Consider the following 17,026-nt stretch of genomic DNA (forward strand, 5'->3'; position numbering starts at 1 on the left):
CTCCAACCTACCTCCACAATTTAACAAATGTTCTCAGTTATCCATCTTCTTCCCTTGGCACAGCCTGCAAACTACAGGCAGAAGACTAGACATGCTGTGACTACTATTGTACCTCACGCACACACATACACACACACAGAGCACATCTGCTGGTCTTCATGATAATGCCGTAAATATTTAACATAAAGGGAGGCTTTGAGCTTCAGGCCGGCTCTAGATGATGATGAGGATGATGATGCAGCAGGCCGGGACAATGAACTGTGGAAATTCTTTGCTCTCCCACTGATCTTCCCTCCCCTGGCATCCCAACAAGCCTGTCAGACACACAGGATAAAAGGAGCAGCATTTTTCTCTCTGCTCATCCTTTCATGGGCTCATACTGATCTGTTGAATACTGATAGTTGAAAGCTGAACTACCTGTTGAAATGTTCTCTTAAGATGCTCTCAATGACATATTGTGTGAGAAAGAGACCAGGAGAGACTGAGAGAGAGTTTAAAGGCTGAGCTAACAGAAGGGAGGTCTGTGTAGAGATGAAGGCAACACACCCCATATGTACTTGTAACTGTAACAACTCATCTGTGGTGGCATCACAACCCATAAACTCTGTATAATTAGGTCACCTACTGTCTAACCACAAATAAAAAAACAGCCTGCATCATGCAACGAGCTGATTGTGCTGGATGAGAATGTTTTTTGTCCTTTTAGACTTTGTTTGATTCAGTTTCGCTCTTGTGCTGGGAACCTTTGCTTAATGCCTCATTACAGCTACTAATAATCCAGTTCAGTCAAAGAGCATCGGGAAGGAAGAAAAACAAGCCACGTTTTATTGGATTAATTAGGACTATTCTGAAGACCACCTGCAATACACTAAACACAGTAGAGACAGAGAGAGAGAGAGAGAGAGAGAGAGAGAGAGAGGACTGATAGGACCACACTGATAAGCACACAATGCATTTTAGCCACTATCTGTTTATGATTTTGTTATTGTACATGTCAGGCCATATTTCCTTAAGTACATAGCATGCATTGCTGTTTCCATCCATTAAATATACACTGGCGGCCAAAAGTTTGGAATGATGTACAGATTTGTATCTTTTTTAAATAAATTGGTACTTTTATTCACCAAAGTGGCATTCAACTGATCACAATGTATAGTCAGGACATTAATAATGTGAACAATTACTATTACAATTTACTTCTTAAACTACTTCAAAGAGTTCTCATCGAAACATTCTTCACAAGCAGAAATGACAGCTTTGCAGATCCTTGACATTCTAGCTGTCAGTTTGTCCAGATACTTTCATCCCACACTTCTTGTAGCACTTGCCATAGATGTGGCTGTCTTGTCGGGCACTTCTCACACAACTTACAGTCTAGCTGATTCCACAAAAGCTCAATGGGGTTTAGATCCATAACACTCTTTTCCAATTATCTGTTGTCTAATGTCAGTGTTTCTTTGCCCACTCTAACCTTTTCTTTTTGTTTTTCTGTTTCAAAGTGCAATTCTTTGCAATTCTTCTTATAAGGCCTGCACCCCTGAGTCTTCTCTTTACTGTTGTACATGAAACTGGTGTTAAGCGGGTAGAATTCAATGAAGCTGTCAGCTGAGGACATGTGTGGCATCTATTTCTCAAACTAGATATGATGATGTTCTTATCCTCTTGTTTAGTTTTACATCTGAACTTCCACATCTATTTCTGTCCTTGTTAGAGCCAGTTGTCCTTTGTCTTTGAAGACTGTAGTGTACACTTTTGTATGAAATCTTCAGTTTTGTGGCAATTTCAAGCATTGTATAGCCTTCATTCCTCAAAACAATTATTGACTGACAAGATTCTAGAGAAAGCTGTTTCTTGTTTTTGCCATTTTTGCCCTAATATTGACCTTAAGACATGCCAGTCTATTGCATACTGTGGCAACTCAAAAACAAACACAAATACAATGTTAAGGTTTATTTACCGAACCAAACAGCTTTCAGCTGTGTTTGATATGATGTTGATATCTAATAATTTGATAAAAAGTGATTTTCTTGCACAAAATTAGCAATTTAGCATGATTACGCAAGGATAAGGTGTTGGAGTGATGGCTGTTGGAAATGGGGCCTGTCTGGTGAATAAATGTATCAATTTCTTTCCATAATAGCAAAATCTGTACATCTTTCAAAACTATTGGCCGCATGTGTATTGCAGCCATTTCAATCAACAAAGAGGCATTTTTGTTCTCCTTTTTTCTTTTCTTTTATACTCGGGCCATTAATGATCAGCTGGAAATAAAAATGACTTTTGCACTTTCTGTAAATAATGATTGATTTATCAATAGCGATGACCTCTTTCATAATTAATTAATCAGCTACTGCATAGTAATTAGTCAATGGATTCTGGTCGATAAAGCCTCACAATAACAGACTAGCTAATGGCCTTGCAATCTATCTTTTTTATTTTCATTTCAACTTGCAAATACTTTGAGTTCAGTTTGTTTTACTCATCAATCCCCCCACCCCATCCCCCTTCAAACCACTATTTTCTGTAAATGTATACACACTTTTCCCAAACGAGGATGCAGAAGGACACTGAAATGATGTTAAGTCAAGACACAAAGCCCGATAGAGCCAGATCTGCTCCTGGTTATTTGATTTAGGATTTTACCATGCTGTGTAATCTAGAACATTTAAGGATTAGTTGTGTTTTATGTCCTCTCTGAGGTCTGCCATACACTTTAAAACACTTTGGTCAGAGCCTGTTCAATGCCAAAGTTTACTTGCGTGTGTTAGTAAATTGGTGTGTATGTATGTGTGTTTTATATGTAACCTTGGTTCTGCCCTCATGTTGATTTGCGAGAAGCCACTAGAGGACCAGCTCAAGGACACGTGCGTACCTGAAGTTTAATGTAATAATTTGTTGCAAAAGAGGCCTCAATTTAGTCTTGTTCACCTTGATGTTCCAAAATCAAAGCCCGGCCCACTAGAAAGCTATCTAAATGCCAGCTCCAGTGCAATCAAATAATGCAAAACATATTCGTAGACCTTGCAATGTTTACTGCAGGCTCTATCAGAAACCAAAATCACTTCATATACCTTAGATACATCTATGTTGATCGTCTTTTTTCAATGCCCCACATTTGTTACTTTGATAATGCATTGAGGTGTTTGTGTTTCTCATAGTTGCATAAATATCCCACTATAGGTCCCTTCAGGAAGAGATGCTGCTACAATACGATTCACGGAATTTTGCTCCTATCCCTCTCGAATTTCCTATTTCTTGGAACACCTAAGGGGAATTTGAAGAAACCTTAGCAGGGTTTATTTGCCATAATGACTGAGTGAATAGTGACTCTGATCTGTCGAGCTCGAAAAGGCCAAAATATATTGCACAATATTCCAAATCACACAGAGAGACACGATCACACTCTGCGATGAACAGAGCAAAATGTATGTTGTTATTCACTTTGAAATCAAATCACCAATAAAGCATTTAAATCATATATAACTTCTATGTCGATTACCTCTAACCTCATTTGTTCTTATTGCGTCTCATGATGTCATGTTGCATGTTTGATAACGAGACCACATTAGTTCATTATGGCAAAAATAAAATAAAATTAAAAAATAAATCACCTTTTGTGTTCCCCTGATGAAAGATAGTGAAAAAGGTTTGGAGCGATTAAATATTGACATAATTTTCTTTGAACTTTCTCCTTTAACGTGCAATGTATTTGCGCAATCAGTTTAGGCGTAAATCACACATTGTGTTCCCTGGTGGTAAAACAATAGCCCTAGTTGACAAAGCAAAGATAATAACATAAGGACACAACTCTGATTGTGGCATTTGCACCCTCTAATTAAATGGTGGTTTGCAGAGTTTGCAGAAAAGAGAAAACATTGTGAGGTAAAGATAAGACATAAATCCGGTTGTTTTGCCATGTTGCTTAAAAGGCTGAGTATTAACCACAGACTGTAAAGCTGCATGCCTCTGGGCCCTGTATGACAGTGCACTAAAGGAAGTCTCGGTGGCTTTTCAAGAGACACAGTGGCGGTGCATGCGTTAATTAGAGCACACTGCTGCTGTTACACTACGTGTGACAGGTAGTATCAGACCGCTGAGACTCGATCGTTCAGTCTAGCTTCTGCTAACCCAGCTGCCCCAGCCCGGAGAGAAAGAGAGAGGGGAAGAGAGAGCCAGGGGTCTGGGACAAGAAGTCACTGCCGTGTTTGCTGTCAGGCCTACAAGCTGTGGGCCACGACTCAATGGCACTGATCCAAATAGGTGAGGCATTAGCATTGCTAGCAGAGGAAAAATAGGCAATGAATGTTTGCAGAGCATCCAACAAACGTAGATAACAGAGACATGCATCACTGAGAGAAGAACAAAGCTCTGAAATCCTGAACGTGCTATAGAGTTATTAAACAGCGTATTCAAATGTAATTTGCAACTATGAATAGCAAAAATCTAAATGGAGAAATAATCACATGGAAGTATGAAGAACCTCATTAGAAAAAAAAAATACATGTAGGCAGTACACAACATGTTGTCTTTTCATCTTTCCAAATTCGAATGACAGTGTATATACATTTTTGACAAATAGCCCCCCAAATTTGCTTTGTGCTCTGAAAGTTTTGTTGAGAGTCATTCTCAGATATGCATTAAGCATGGCGATATTTAAGAGCAGATGTATTTCGATTTTAATGACTTTGTTTTATAAGAGATAAGGCTGTTGGCACAAAGTTTCTACTAATTATACTGTGGAAAATATGCACTTTACTGATAACTGTCCCATAGTGATGCCTCTTATAAAGTATCCCCAGAATCACATGTATTTATTAATTCATTAAATAATGTATTTATTTATTTATTGATGCAGACTATGTTTGTGTGTGCATACAGTACAGTATGTGAGTACATATGAACTTAATACGTTGTGTGGCTCTGCAAGTGAGTGTGTATGTGTTAGTGGCACCTTTTTAACCATATGAAATGTCCTTTTTAATCAGAAAAAAATAAAATAACTATAACAATGAATTGACTTGGGAGCAAGGAAGGCATATTAATGCACTTAATTTGCATATATTCGTCAGATGAGACTATGTTCAAAAACAAACTGGATTCGTCAGTTCATTTCACATCGTTCCTTTGTCTGTCTGCCTTTGTTATGTGGTAAAGATAAAGGAGGAAATCAAATTGATGAAAAGGGCAAGCAGTTATCTCTCCAAATGAGCAACTGCTCATCATACCTCGCTTAAATCATAGACTTCTATTGCTGAAGGCATGCTAGCCACATTCAAAAAGGACCCTGTATGAAATCTGCTCGAACAAAAGCAAGTTTAAATACTCGCTGCCCAAAGAATCTCCAAAGTCATAAGGTCTCATACTAAATCTAAACATCACCCAACATTTTTGGGGCTTTGCTGAATGTTTGTCTTTGTCTGAGGACTGTTGCTTTAATTAGTTGACCCGGCAGAGCGAACCATCCGTGATTTATATTTGTCTTGCATTTCCTCCTGTATTACATTTTGCTGAATATCACAAATCCTCACAGAACTGCTTAGCCATGTATAATTTGCAGTGCACATGCTTTTATGCGTGAGTGTGTTTATAACACAACTAGCCTTTAAGTACATAATACACCTACAGTGTATTGTTCACATCCAGATTCCAGCATTTTCTTTTTCTTTTTAAACTGTGTGGAGTTATAGCTCTGGACCAATGAGGAATGGCATTCAGCAGCAGTAGCAGCCCACAGTGTGTTTAGCGGCAACTGGAAGTGGCCTCAGTGTTTTTATTCATGTTGGAGAGATAAGACTGCAACCAACATGGCGTAGGAAGAGCAAATAGCTAAAGAACAGGCAGCCCTTATTAGAGTTCTTATGAGAGCATCAGCAAATATGTACTGCAAGCCCACTGCCTGCTGCTGTGTATATGTGTGTGTGTGTGTGTGTGTGTGTGTGTGTGTGTGTGTGTGTGTGTGTGTGTGTGTGTGTGTGTGTGTGTGTGTGTGCGTGCTGATCTGTTAGTCTTTATGTATTTGTCTCAACAAGTGCACTTTTTTAAATAACTACCAGATCAGTAGGTTCCTTCAATTGCTCCTGCTTATCAACAAAGAGATCCATTATTTGTTTTCCTTTGCATTGGCTCATGTAAAAGACAGACAGGTATGTTTGTACAGTGTTTTGAGGAGGCACTGAACTCACGTTAAAGAGCTAGCTGTCATACTGCCATTAGAAAGACTAAAATATAATGTGTCAGCAGCACATAAACTGCAGGGGCTGAGTCATTAGGTAGTCCCTCTCCAGTAAGTAAACTGGGTCAATCTTAACCATATACAAAGGTTTATTAAACCAAAGGGTGTGGGTACCCTCCACAGCACACCTTACCCTGCCTCAGGCAATGATGAGTGTGCTAGAGAGAAACAGATTATCGGGGACACCAGCATGTGTTTCTAAATAAAGGTGAAGAGGAGTGAAAGCTCTCACCTCTATCATTCTGAAATTAAATTTTCGGAACATCTGCTTTCACCATTGTCTCTGTTCAAATGACCACAGTGTATTTATTATATGTTCATAAACACTTGTTAAAGCGCATAGCCACTCTTACACCATGCAGCATACTAATCAGCTTAATGAGATACTATACAATATTTTGTTGACCAAAGCAAAACTCTTTTTATTGTTTCTGAAGCTTGACCCTGTCAGTCACAGGGGAATGCAGCAACATCATTACCCTTCCATAAGATGGTGAGCTGCATTCTAAATAAGCACAACCAAGCCAGATGACAACAGACACTGCTTGTGTATTCATTTAGCCTGAGAGTGCATTGGGGCACTCTGTGGCCATTTTAAATGACTGGGAAGCCTCTGATATATTGGGAACCATTTCAATAACGGCAACTGTTGTTTTCTTCTCATCGGAAGCCATACGAGAGTGAGAGAACAGAGAGGGGAAAAAAACAAGGTGAACACAATGATTTGCATCAAACATAATGTGCCTCTTAATGGAAAATTACGCCAAGACAAGTGTCGGAGCAGCGAGATAAGGACTTGTGTTTACTGGAGTAACCCCTTGGTTTTAAGTGCTATTGTTAATATCATAATTGTAGTATTGAGGCGGCTTCATGACAATACCATTGCTCCGTTTCATTAAGGCGTGTAATTGGAGGGATTCTGATAGGATAGGACCAAGTAGCTTAATTATGTGGCGCCTTGCCGTGTTTACTGGGTAATTATTGCCTCCAAAATTGTGTTACTGTTTGAGAAAAAGTTCTGAGAGAGTTGCAGCTTCTCTCCCCAAGTGTGAGAGTACATGTAGTACTTCATAAATCAGACGGAGATGAACTCACTCTTTTTTTTTCTTCACACTTGTCACTGAAGTGCAGTCATCATTGTTAACCATTTGCTCACACCATGTTCAGACTGCTGACACACAAAAGGGGGACTCAAGAATGATCTGAATTAACTTCCATATGGTGTGATTTCCTTTGCCAGACAATGTTATGTATAATCGGTGGAGTAGATAATTTACAAAAGAGTGAATCTTCTTACAGTTGAGTTTTTATTTCCATACCTAAACCCACAAAAAACAAAAAACAAATAAAAAATGTCAAAAATTGTGCTAATGTCAAAGAATGTAATGTCTGAGACTGTGATTTAACTTGAAAATATGACCTTCACCACAGAAGCAGAAAGATTTGTCTTTTTTTTTTTTTTTTTTTATGAAATCTGATACATGAGTGGGTGTTCATCATTTGCAGACAATGGTGAGGTTAAGAAATTGTGCTACAACCTATTCTGTCCAAGTCATTGCACATGCTTTTGTCTATTGTTGATATTTGTTACGATGTACCTGATGTTCTTTATATCATTTTACATCTATATAGTGCAATGTTTCCTGCTGATTGTCCACAGTGATAATACAATGAGTGCATCAATAATGCCTTAAGGTGTGTGTTGACTGAATACCTGCTGTTATGTGCTTTTGAATACTTGACTCAACACCTGTTTTTTTCTTTTTTCTTTTTTCTTTTAGGATGGAGGACTCTAGTTTGTGCCTTGGTGTATCCTCTGTGGTCTCGGATGCTGACAACCATCTCAGCAACGTAGTACTTAATGGCCGCTACCCAATCAGTCAGAAACTGCACCAGCTGACTGCCCAGCTGGGTCATGCCTTTCCTGAATTACAGAGTCGCCAACAGATCCCAGAGGAGAAGGCAGCCACCCCACTGGATGAGAAAACTCATGCTGCCTTAGCAAGTCAGCCAATCAGCAGTCAGATGGCCTTACTGGCCAACCAGCTTAACCGTGACATGGATGTGGGTGCCCTGAGTGGTCTCAATGGCCGTGTTGATTTGCAACAATTTCTGAATGGGCAGAACTTAGGAATCATGTCACAGATGAACGACATAGAAGATGATGCCCGCAAGAACCGCAAATATCCTTGCCCGCTTTGTGGTAAACGCTTCCGCTTCAACAGCATTCTATCTCTTCATATGCGTACACATACTGGAGAGAAGCCCTTCAAATGTCCCTATTGTGACCACCGAGCAGCTCAGAAGGGTAACTTGAAGATCCACCTTCGTACCCATAAGCTGGGAAATCTTGGTAAGGGCCGTGGTCGTGTACGAGAAGAAAACAGGCTTCTTCATGAACTGGAAGAGAGGGCCATTCTGCGTGATAAGCAAATGAGGAACAGCCTGTTGCAGCCCTCTCAACCTCTTCCACACCACATGGGAATACAAGGTCACAACCAGCAACAGCCCAGCTCTGCCTGTGGAATGATCACTCCAACTAGTCTTGGTGGCTCCCCTGATACACTGACCCAGCCGTCTGCCTCACCTAAGCCCGCAGGTACCAACCTTCAAGATGATCAAGCCCTCAACCAAGCCCAAGGGTTCCGCTGCACTTTCTGCAAAGGTAAATTTAAGAAACGTGAGGAGCTAGAGCGCCACATTCGCATTCTCCACAAGCCCTACAAGTGTACCCTGTGTGAATTTGCTGCCTCCCAGGAGGAGGACCTCATCAGTCATGTGGAGAAAACTCACATCACGGCAGAATCAGCCCAGGGACAGGGAACAGGGGCAGGCAGTGGAGAGAAGCCCACCAATGAATTTCGCTGTGAGGTCTGTGGCCAGGTCTTCAGCCAAGCTTGGTTTCTGAAAGGACATATGCGGAAACACAAAGACTCCTTTGAACATTGCTGCCAGATCTGTGGACGTCGTTTCAAGGAGCCCTGGTTCCTGAAGAATCACATGAAGGTGCACCTCAATAAGCTGGCCATCAAGAGCAAGCCCCCTGTTGGTGGAGGAGCTGATGATAATGGACCCTCTGTTAACAGCATGAGTAGCCTGGCTCAAGAAGCCCATGCCAACCTATATTCACGTTACATTTCTTGCCTGCAAAGTGGATTTCTTTCACCTGACAAGCAAGGCCTGGCTGAACAGCAACATCATATGCTGGCCAAGGCTAGTATAGCTATGAAGGAGAAGGAGATGCTTGGAAAGCTCCTGAGCCCAATGACCAGCATTGGCCATGGCTTAGGAGAAAATGAGAAACGCTCACTTTTGGGTTGCCTGAACTTGGTGCCCCCTCTGAAGTCAAGCTGTATGGAGCGCTTACAAGCTGCTGCTAAAGTGGCAGAGATGGACCCCCTGAACAGCTACCAAGCCTGGCAAATCATGGCACGTGGAATGGCCATGGAACGCTCCTTCATGCCAAAAGAGCAGCATCATGGGGGGCATGGACAAGAAGATGAACTTGCCAGTGCTGCTGGGATTGTTCCTTTTGGGAAAGACAAGCATGAGCACCCAACATTAGGTTCTAGTGATGGTTCCAAGCACAAGCAACACCCTGAAGTACTACCTGGAGTGAAGACCAGTGCAGGCATGATGCCCTTGAAAGATGAGGGTGTAGGCTTTGATAACCACCGTGAGTTCTTGCCTCACCATGGGGGTCTAGGCCTGGGCCAAGGGCTTGAGTTCAGCCTGGCTGGCCTGAAAGAGAAACCAACTGAGTGTCCTGACTGTGGCAGAGTCTTTAGAACCTATCACCAAATGGTCGTCCACTCCAGAGTGCACAGCAAAGACCGTCGAACCTTAGAAGAGAGCTCCCAGCAAGGTCTGGACGAAAGGCGTGGCTCAGCAAGCGACCCTGAGTCTCAGTCCATCAGCCGATCCACCACCCCAGGCTCTTCCAATGTGACGGAGGAAAGTGTTGCTGGAGGAGGACACTCCCAAACAGGCAGTGTTCAGGATGACAGTCCCCACCCATCTTCTCCATATTCTGGTAAGATCTGTTCAACAGACTTCTTATTTTCCTCATAAAAACAAAATAGCAATCCCACTGAATACACAATAATTAGGGATAATGATCATTAAATTAGCTTTTTAGTCAACTATCTGGTATTGCGGTCTCAAAAACGTGGGTGACCCCCACATGATTTCTGTAATACTGTAGTACATTTATACATCGCTTTCAACAATGGTGATTATCTATTGGCAGCTATAGTGACACAAGGTAGGCTTGACAGTTGGATATTACAGTTCATATAAAATGGGTGATTGTAAGGATGTTGTGTCAGGAAGTGGGAATCTGCTAGAAATGTAGATAAAATGCCAATGTAAATCTGAGCAGCACATTCCTTTCATGACTCTTGAAGTTACTGTTCAAAAATAATTTTATATCATTCCTCACTGTGTTTTAACTGTGAAAAAGCTGAGACCTTGCTAACACAAATTCATTAATTTGTCCTTCTTTAAGTAGTGGATCCAGGCTCACCATTAATACACATCCGTATTCCATTATATCATGCTATTTGGATACATGGAAATGTTATGTGTAATTAAAACATCCTCCACCTGGGGAAAGGACAATGACCCCTCCCTAACTGAGGAAGTCAGAGCGTGTGAGATAAAATGTATGTTTAGTGGGATTAAGTGAAGCTGCAGCTAATGATTACAGAAGTTTTAAAGGTAACTTTCTCATTCCTCAGGGTAGTAAACCACTGTTAAGCAGCCTGGCTGTTAATTAGGTCACGTCTATGTGATAATCAGTTAGCTTAAGCTAAACAAGACCCTAATTAAAGATATACATAAAAGCAGGTCAAAAAAAAATTGAACTTCATTTGCTGGGTAAAATGTGCTTTTAAGTCATAAAAAAGAAAATGTGGCTTAGCTTAAGGCTGTAAGCAACTTAATTTCAACAGCAAAGAATAAATTGTTTATTTATTCCTAGTCCTTATCACCCTCATGTAGTGAGATGAGTTTGAACATGCAATGGGCTATGTTTATTTTAATCTAAGAAATAATAACAGACAACCCCCACCACAATTAGGAATTAATGAATATGAGAAGAAGATTAAACCTATTTTCTTTACTGAGACTATTAAACCTAAACTCTCGACAGAGAGCGGGCTATGTTAAGGAAGTAATTATCCTGTGAATTTTAATGCAGGAAGTTTCATTTCTTTTGTATCTCTTTTACTACTTCTTTGAGATTTAGCTCATGGCATTTTATAAACTCATCTCAAGCCTTTGTGAGATTGGCAGGGTATTTGGAATTAAAGTGATAAATGTTTAAGAATAAAAAGGTTAAGTACTAACTAAATCATGGGACAGAGAATGACTATACCATTTGTTTATTGATTCTTCTTCACTCTCATGGTTTTTTTATACTGTACATGAGTAGACCAGTTTTTGAGCCACACAAGTCTGATAAATTGATGATGTTTTGTTAATGTCGCCATACTTAAGATTTTCTTTCCTCTCTTTTGCCCATCCCTTTAGCCCTCATTTGTTTTCTATTTTCCTATATGCTCTTTCTCTTTGTCTGTCTCTCCATGTATTTAATATACAATAATACTGTTCTCTCATATTTTATCTCTTTGATATTTTTATATACAGTAAGTACTACAATTATCAATTTGTAATGTTTAATTTAGAAAATATTGTTAATGAAAAAAAAATGAAAAAAAAAAAAACCTGTATAAATAATGGCACTTTTTACTTTTTATTTGAGAATTTTTTTATTCTTTATTTTTTTAATGTCCTTGTGTCTATAAAGATTAGTCAGATGACCTTTGTTCACCTGCCACTGTTTCTTAATTAGATTGAAATCTTTGAAATAGTCTTCAATATTATATAGTCTAAATAGTTTTTGATCATTATCTTGATGAAAGATGCATTTTCTCTCAAGCTTTGGCATATTTAGCAGGCTGAAACAGGTTCCCTTGCTGAATATCTATATATTATGCGCAATCCATTCTCCGTCTTTTACAATGCCCAGTGCCCACAGCAGTCCCACAGCATGATGCTACCACCACAATACTTCACCATAGGTATGGAATTTTGCTCTTATTTCTCTATAAATTCTGGTCCGATACTGCAGCTGGGCCACTAAAATGCTTTTTTGGCAAACTCCAGACATCGGCTTATATGATTGTCAAGTCTGACTTGTTTTGTGACACCCTCCCTTAGATGCCAGAGATTTGCTTCGCTTATATCATGAATTATTGGTGCACCTATAATAATAATAATAATAATAATAATAATAATAATAATGGAGATGTGTAATTCAATACATACAGATATACAGTACCTGTTCTTTTTTTTGCTCTCTACATCTCTCTCTCCACCCTGCATATGAGGTAGTGTCAAGTTAGAGTGTGATCACCAGCTAAAATCCCTCATTGCTGCCCAGCTCAGTTGGAGTGGGCAGGGAGCTCTCACTGTGAAGTGGGCATAATGCCAGTCCACCCCTTGTCTTGAGATTGACCTTCAGGTCTTTTTGCTTGCAAGCACAGGAAGGTGCGTGTGTTTATGGAGGAATAATGCCATAGTAGGGGGCAGTCAGTTTGGCAGATTCCCTGACATACCTATTAAAAGTATGCATACACATGCTCGAGGTGCTGCACCATCAGGCCATGTCGCCAAGCTTGTACTTATCAAACTCCAAACAAAGCTGAAGGTGTGATATATAGGGAAGGAAATGTTGCACTGTCTATGTGCTTTGATGTTATGTTGTTAAATGTTAACTTTATTAACCCCACAATTGTAAAAAGGTGGAAAAAAAAAGATATTTCACCAACTACAGTATATTTTGATTAAGTTACTGACTTTTAAATAGGAAGGATGAAGAAGAAAAAAAAATAATTGTAATGGCCCACTTTTTTCGATATGCATATGTTCTTTGATTTCTTTTTTTTTTTTTTTTTTGGGGTGGGGGGGGTATGTTTACGTACTATGCAACAGGATGTGGCCTTTCATACCTCTGTTTTACTTTTAATATCTCACACGTTCTTCTAACCCAAAGAGAACAGACTTCCTTTATCATCTGTCTATTTTATTTGTTTTGTTTCACCCTCTCTTTAATGTACGGCAGCTTCATCTGCTATCACCCTTCAGCAAGCTCACCCAACCTCTAAACCACCTACCCACTGCAATTTTGAGTTAAACTTGAATTACAGTAATCAACAATAACATCTCAACTGTGAAAGAAGGTCGACACAATCGCTTTTGTCTTTGACACTGGACTTGTTTAAACAGAGACAGCTAAAAAAGGAAAAAAGTTGCCTCAAAAATGTCCTCTAAAAGCCTTCATCCTCTCTTCTCAATAATCAACCTTTAAATATGCTTCTTGCAATAGAATTTTCAGGCTCTGTACATCCCTTCTACCTCTTTCCTTCTCTCTTCTTTAGTTTATCACATTTTTCCCCATTCTCTTTTATTTCTTATTACCATTATAAGATTGGCTTGACTGAGGAGGGGATCTATTGTTACTTCAGATTCTGCACTCTGAATTGGGCTTCATAAACAAAGGTGGGGGGGGGGGGGCTTATTCCTGATAGTGTTTCGGAATTCATTATTGTAGTCCTTTGAGTGACAGCTTAGGAGAGAGAGAGAGAGAGAGAGAGAGAGAGAGAGAGGGAGTCTTAGCCATACACTGAATGCTAGAACACACCATTGAAACACACACACACACACACACATACTCATACTCACACACACACTTACACACACACACATACTCACACACACACACACACACACACACACATAATCACACACACATACTCACACTCACACACACACACACACACATGTTGGTCTACCTATCATTATGAGGACTTTCCATAGACATAATGACTTTTATACTGTACAAACTATAGATTCTATCCTCTAAACCTAACACAACCCCTAAACCTAACCCTCACAGAAAACGTTCTGCATTTTTACATTTTCAATAAAACATTGTTTAGTATGATTTTTAAGCGATTTGAATTATGGGGACACTAGAAATGTCCTCATAAATCACATTTATAGCATAATACCCTTGTAATTACTAGTTTGTAACTTACAAAATTGTCCTCGTAAATCACAAAAACACACACACATACTCACACACACACACACACACACACACACACACACACACATAATCACACACACACATACTCATACTCACACACACATATACACACACACACATACTCACACACACACACACACACACACACACACACACACACATAATCACACACACACATACTCATACTCACACACACATACTCACACTCACACACACACACATACTCACACACACATACTCACACTCACACACACACACACACACACACACACACACACACACACACACACATACATACACATAAAACTGATTAGTAAAGAGGCTGAAACAAATGTTGAACAAACTGTGATGTTATCAGACACAACAGCAGATCAGAATTGGGTTAAAGTGAAAGGAAGAGGACATTTTTCTCAGTCAGAAATATGTCAAACATTATGATTATGATGATGATTATTATTTTTAACGATATTTAATATTGAATATATACCAGATATAGCATCAGTACACATTAGAACATTAGTCTGTTGTCATACCCTGCATAACACCTACAAAATCCTTGTGTAAGATTAGACTCCTCTTGTTTTTTCAGTCATTGGGTACAAAAAACATATCATTGGTACTCATCACTCCTGTCTGGACACAAATTCTCATTAACCTAGGTCCAGATCTCAATACTACCAACTTGAGAAAAACTAGTGAAAAAGCATTTTGTCTGTATGAATTCCCCCTTTCTACTGCTGATCTCTGTTGCTTAAGGCAATAATCCTGCCCCCTCCCCCTCCCCTCCTTTTGAGAATACCCCCATGTCTAAATATTTTTAAGAGGAAGAGCATTTCTAACATGGCAAGGATTATCAGTATATCCCCAGGTCTTTACTGCTTGCCACAGTTTTGGGGAAACACTTGCTCCATACAAATTGAAATTGGATTTGCCAATGGATGCCTTAGGTTATAAAGCATGGATATTCATCTAATTACACAATTACAAATTGGTGTAATTACACATGCAGACTTACTGTTACAATGTAATTGCAGTGTAATTAAAGTCAAAGTAACCCAAACTGCTATGCAAAATGTTTGACTATCCACATACGTGTGGAAAAACAGTCCAATTCACCTTATCACACCAGTCTTTCTGATCACATCGTTTATAGATTACATCACTTTCCTACATTTATGTGTATAGCAAATTACTTTTTCAAGCCATTTCCAATAAATATCAACATTTTCTTGTTTTGTTGTTTTTGTGCTTAAGATCTCACAGTATTTGAAACAGTGGTTCACAGACAGTATGTGGAGAAGTCTGTTTTTACGGTCAATGACTTAAACTGAGCCCTAAAATTACATAGAATAGCTGTGTGAGACAGACAAAGTATTACTTATTGTTAACGACATCTCTTTCTCCCTCTCCGTCTATCTCTATATATCTTTCTTTAAATTTCTCTAAATGTTTTTGCTCTCCCAAATCTTTAAAATGAGGACAGATTACATATTTCTCTTTCTCTCTCTCTCCATCTCTTCCATGTGCTAATTAGGAACCTGTAGACCTTGGAATAATTATACCAATGTTTATTCCTATCGTTCACCTTTATTATACTTCATGCCCTCTGCCCTCTCACCCAGCATGTATCACTCTCACTTTTGTTTTCATCTAGTCTTCATACACCGATCAGCCACAATATTAAAAACCACCTGCCTGATATTGTGTAGGTCCCCCTCGTGCCACCAAAACAGCACCAACCCGCATCTCAGAATAGCATTTTGAGATTATATTCTTCTCACCACAATTGTACAGAGTGGTTATCTGAGTTACCGTAGACTTTGTCAGTTCGAACCAGTCTGGCCATTCTCCATAGATCTCTCTCATCAACAAGACATTTCCGTCCACAGAACTGTCCCTCACTGGATTTTTGTTTTGTTTTTGGCACCATTCAGTTTCAGAAATGCTAAAACCAGCCCATCTGGAACCAGCAATCATCCATGCAATTATCTAATCAGCCAATTGTGTGGCATCAGTGAAATGCATAAAATCATGCAGATACGGGTCAGGAGCTTCAGTTAATGTTCACATTAACCATCAGAATGGAGAAACAATGTGATCTCAGTGATTTCGACCATGGCATGATTGTTGGTGCCAGATGAGCTGGTTTTAGCATTTCTGTAACTGCTGATCTCCTGGGATTTTCACACACAACATTCTCTAGAATTTACTCAAAAACATAAAAACATCCAGTTTTTAATTAGCACATGGAAGAGATGGAGAGAGAGAGAGAGAGAGACAGAGAGACAGAGAGAGAGAGAGAGAGAGAGAGAGAGAGAGAGAGAGAGAGAGAGAGAGAGATGTAGTCTGTCCTCATTTTAAAGATTTGGGAGAGCAAAAAAATAAATAAAAATAATATAAAAAGATTAAAAAGGGTTGGCACTGTTTTAGTTGTACAAGGGTCACCTGCACCATATTAGGCAGGTGGTTTTAATGTTGTGGCTGATCGGTGTATGTGAGTGTGTCATGTAGATACTGAAGCTCATAAATCTGTCATCCTATTTTATTTATTTAATTAATTATGTGTTGTAGTAAATGTTATAAAAAGCACACAAAAAAAAAAAAAAGAAAAAAAAAACATTTCATGCTGTGTGAGTGAAATTACACTGCTTTATTTCAGGACAGTGGGTCAGGACTCTGGT

The 17,026-nt window shown here is 39.4% G+C and overlaps 1 protein-coding gene across 7 annotated transcripts in view; it reads left to right on the forward strand.

The window, feature by feature from the left end:
* Positions 1–17,026, forward strand: part of znf536 (zinc finger protein 536) — a 234,663-nt gene that overhangs the window by 105,145 nt on the left and 112,492 nt on the right. For 6 of the 7 annotated variants that reach the window (XM_052153944.1, XM_052153982.1, XM_052153953.1 and 3 more), the window contains one exon: positions 8,014–10,265. In XM_052153944.1, coding sequence (XP_052009904.1) covers positions 8,015–10,265 — 2,251 coding nt within the window. In that variant the 5' untranslated portion in view covers position 8,014. Of the gene's footprint in view, positions 1–4,137; positions 4,261–8,013; positions 10,266–17,026 lie in introns of those variants that run through there. The other variant, XM_052153979.1, reaches the window with a different exon arrangement.

Source organism: Xyrauchen texanus, chromosome 2 (genome assembly GCF_025860055.1).
Source record: "Xyrauchen texanus isolate HMW12.3.18 chromosome 2, RBS_HiC_50CHRs, whole genome shotgun sequence".
In the NCBI taxonomy this organism is placed as follows: domain Eukaryota; kingdom Metazoa; phylum Chordata; class Actinopteri; order Cypriniformes; family Catostomidae; genus Xyrauchen; species Xyrauchen texanus.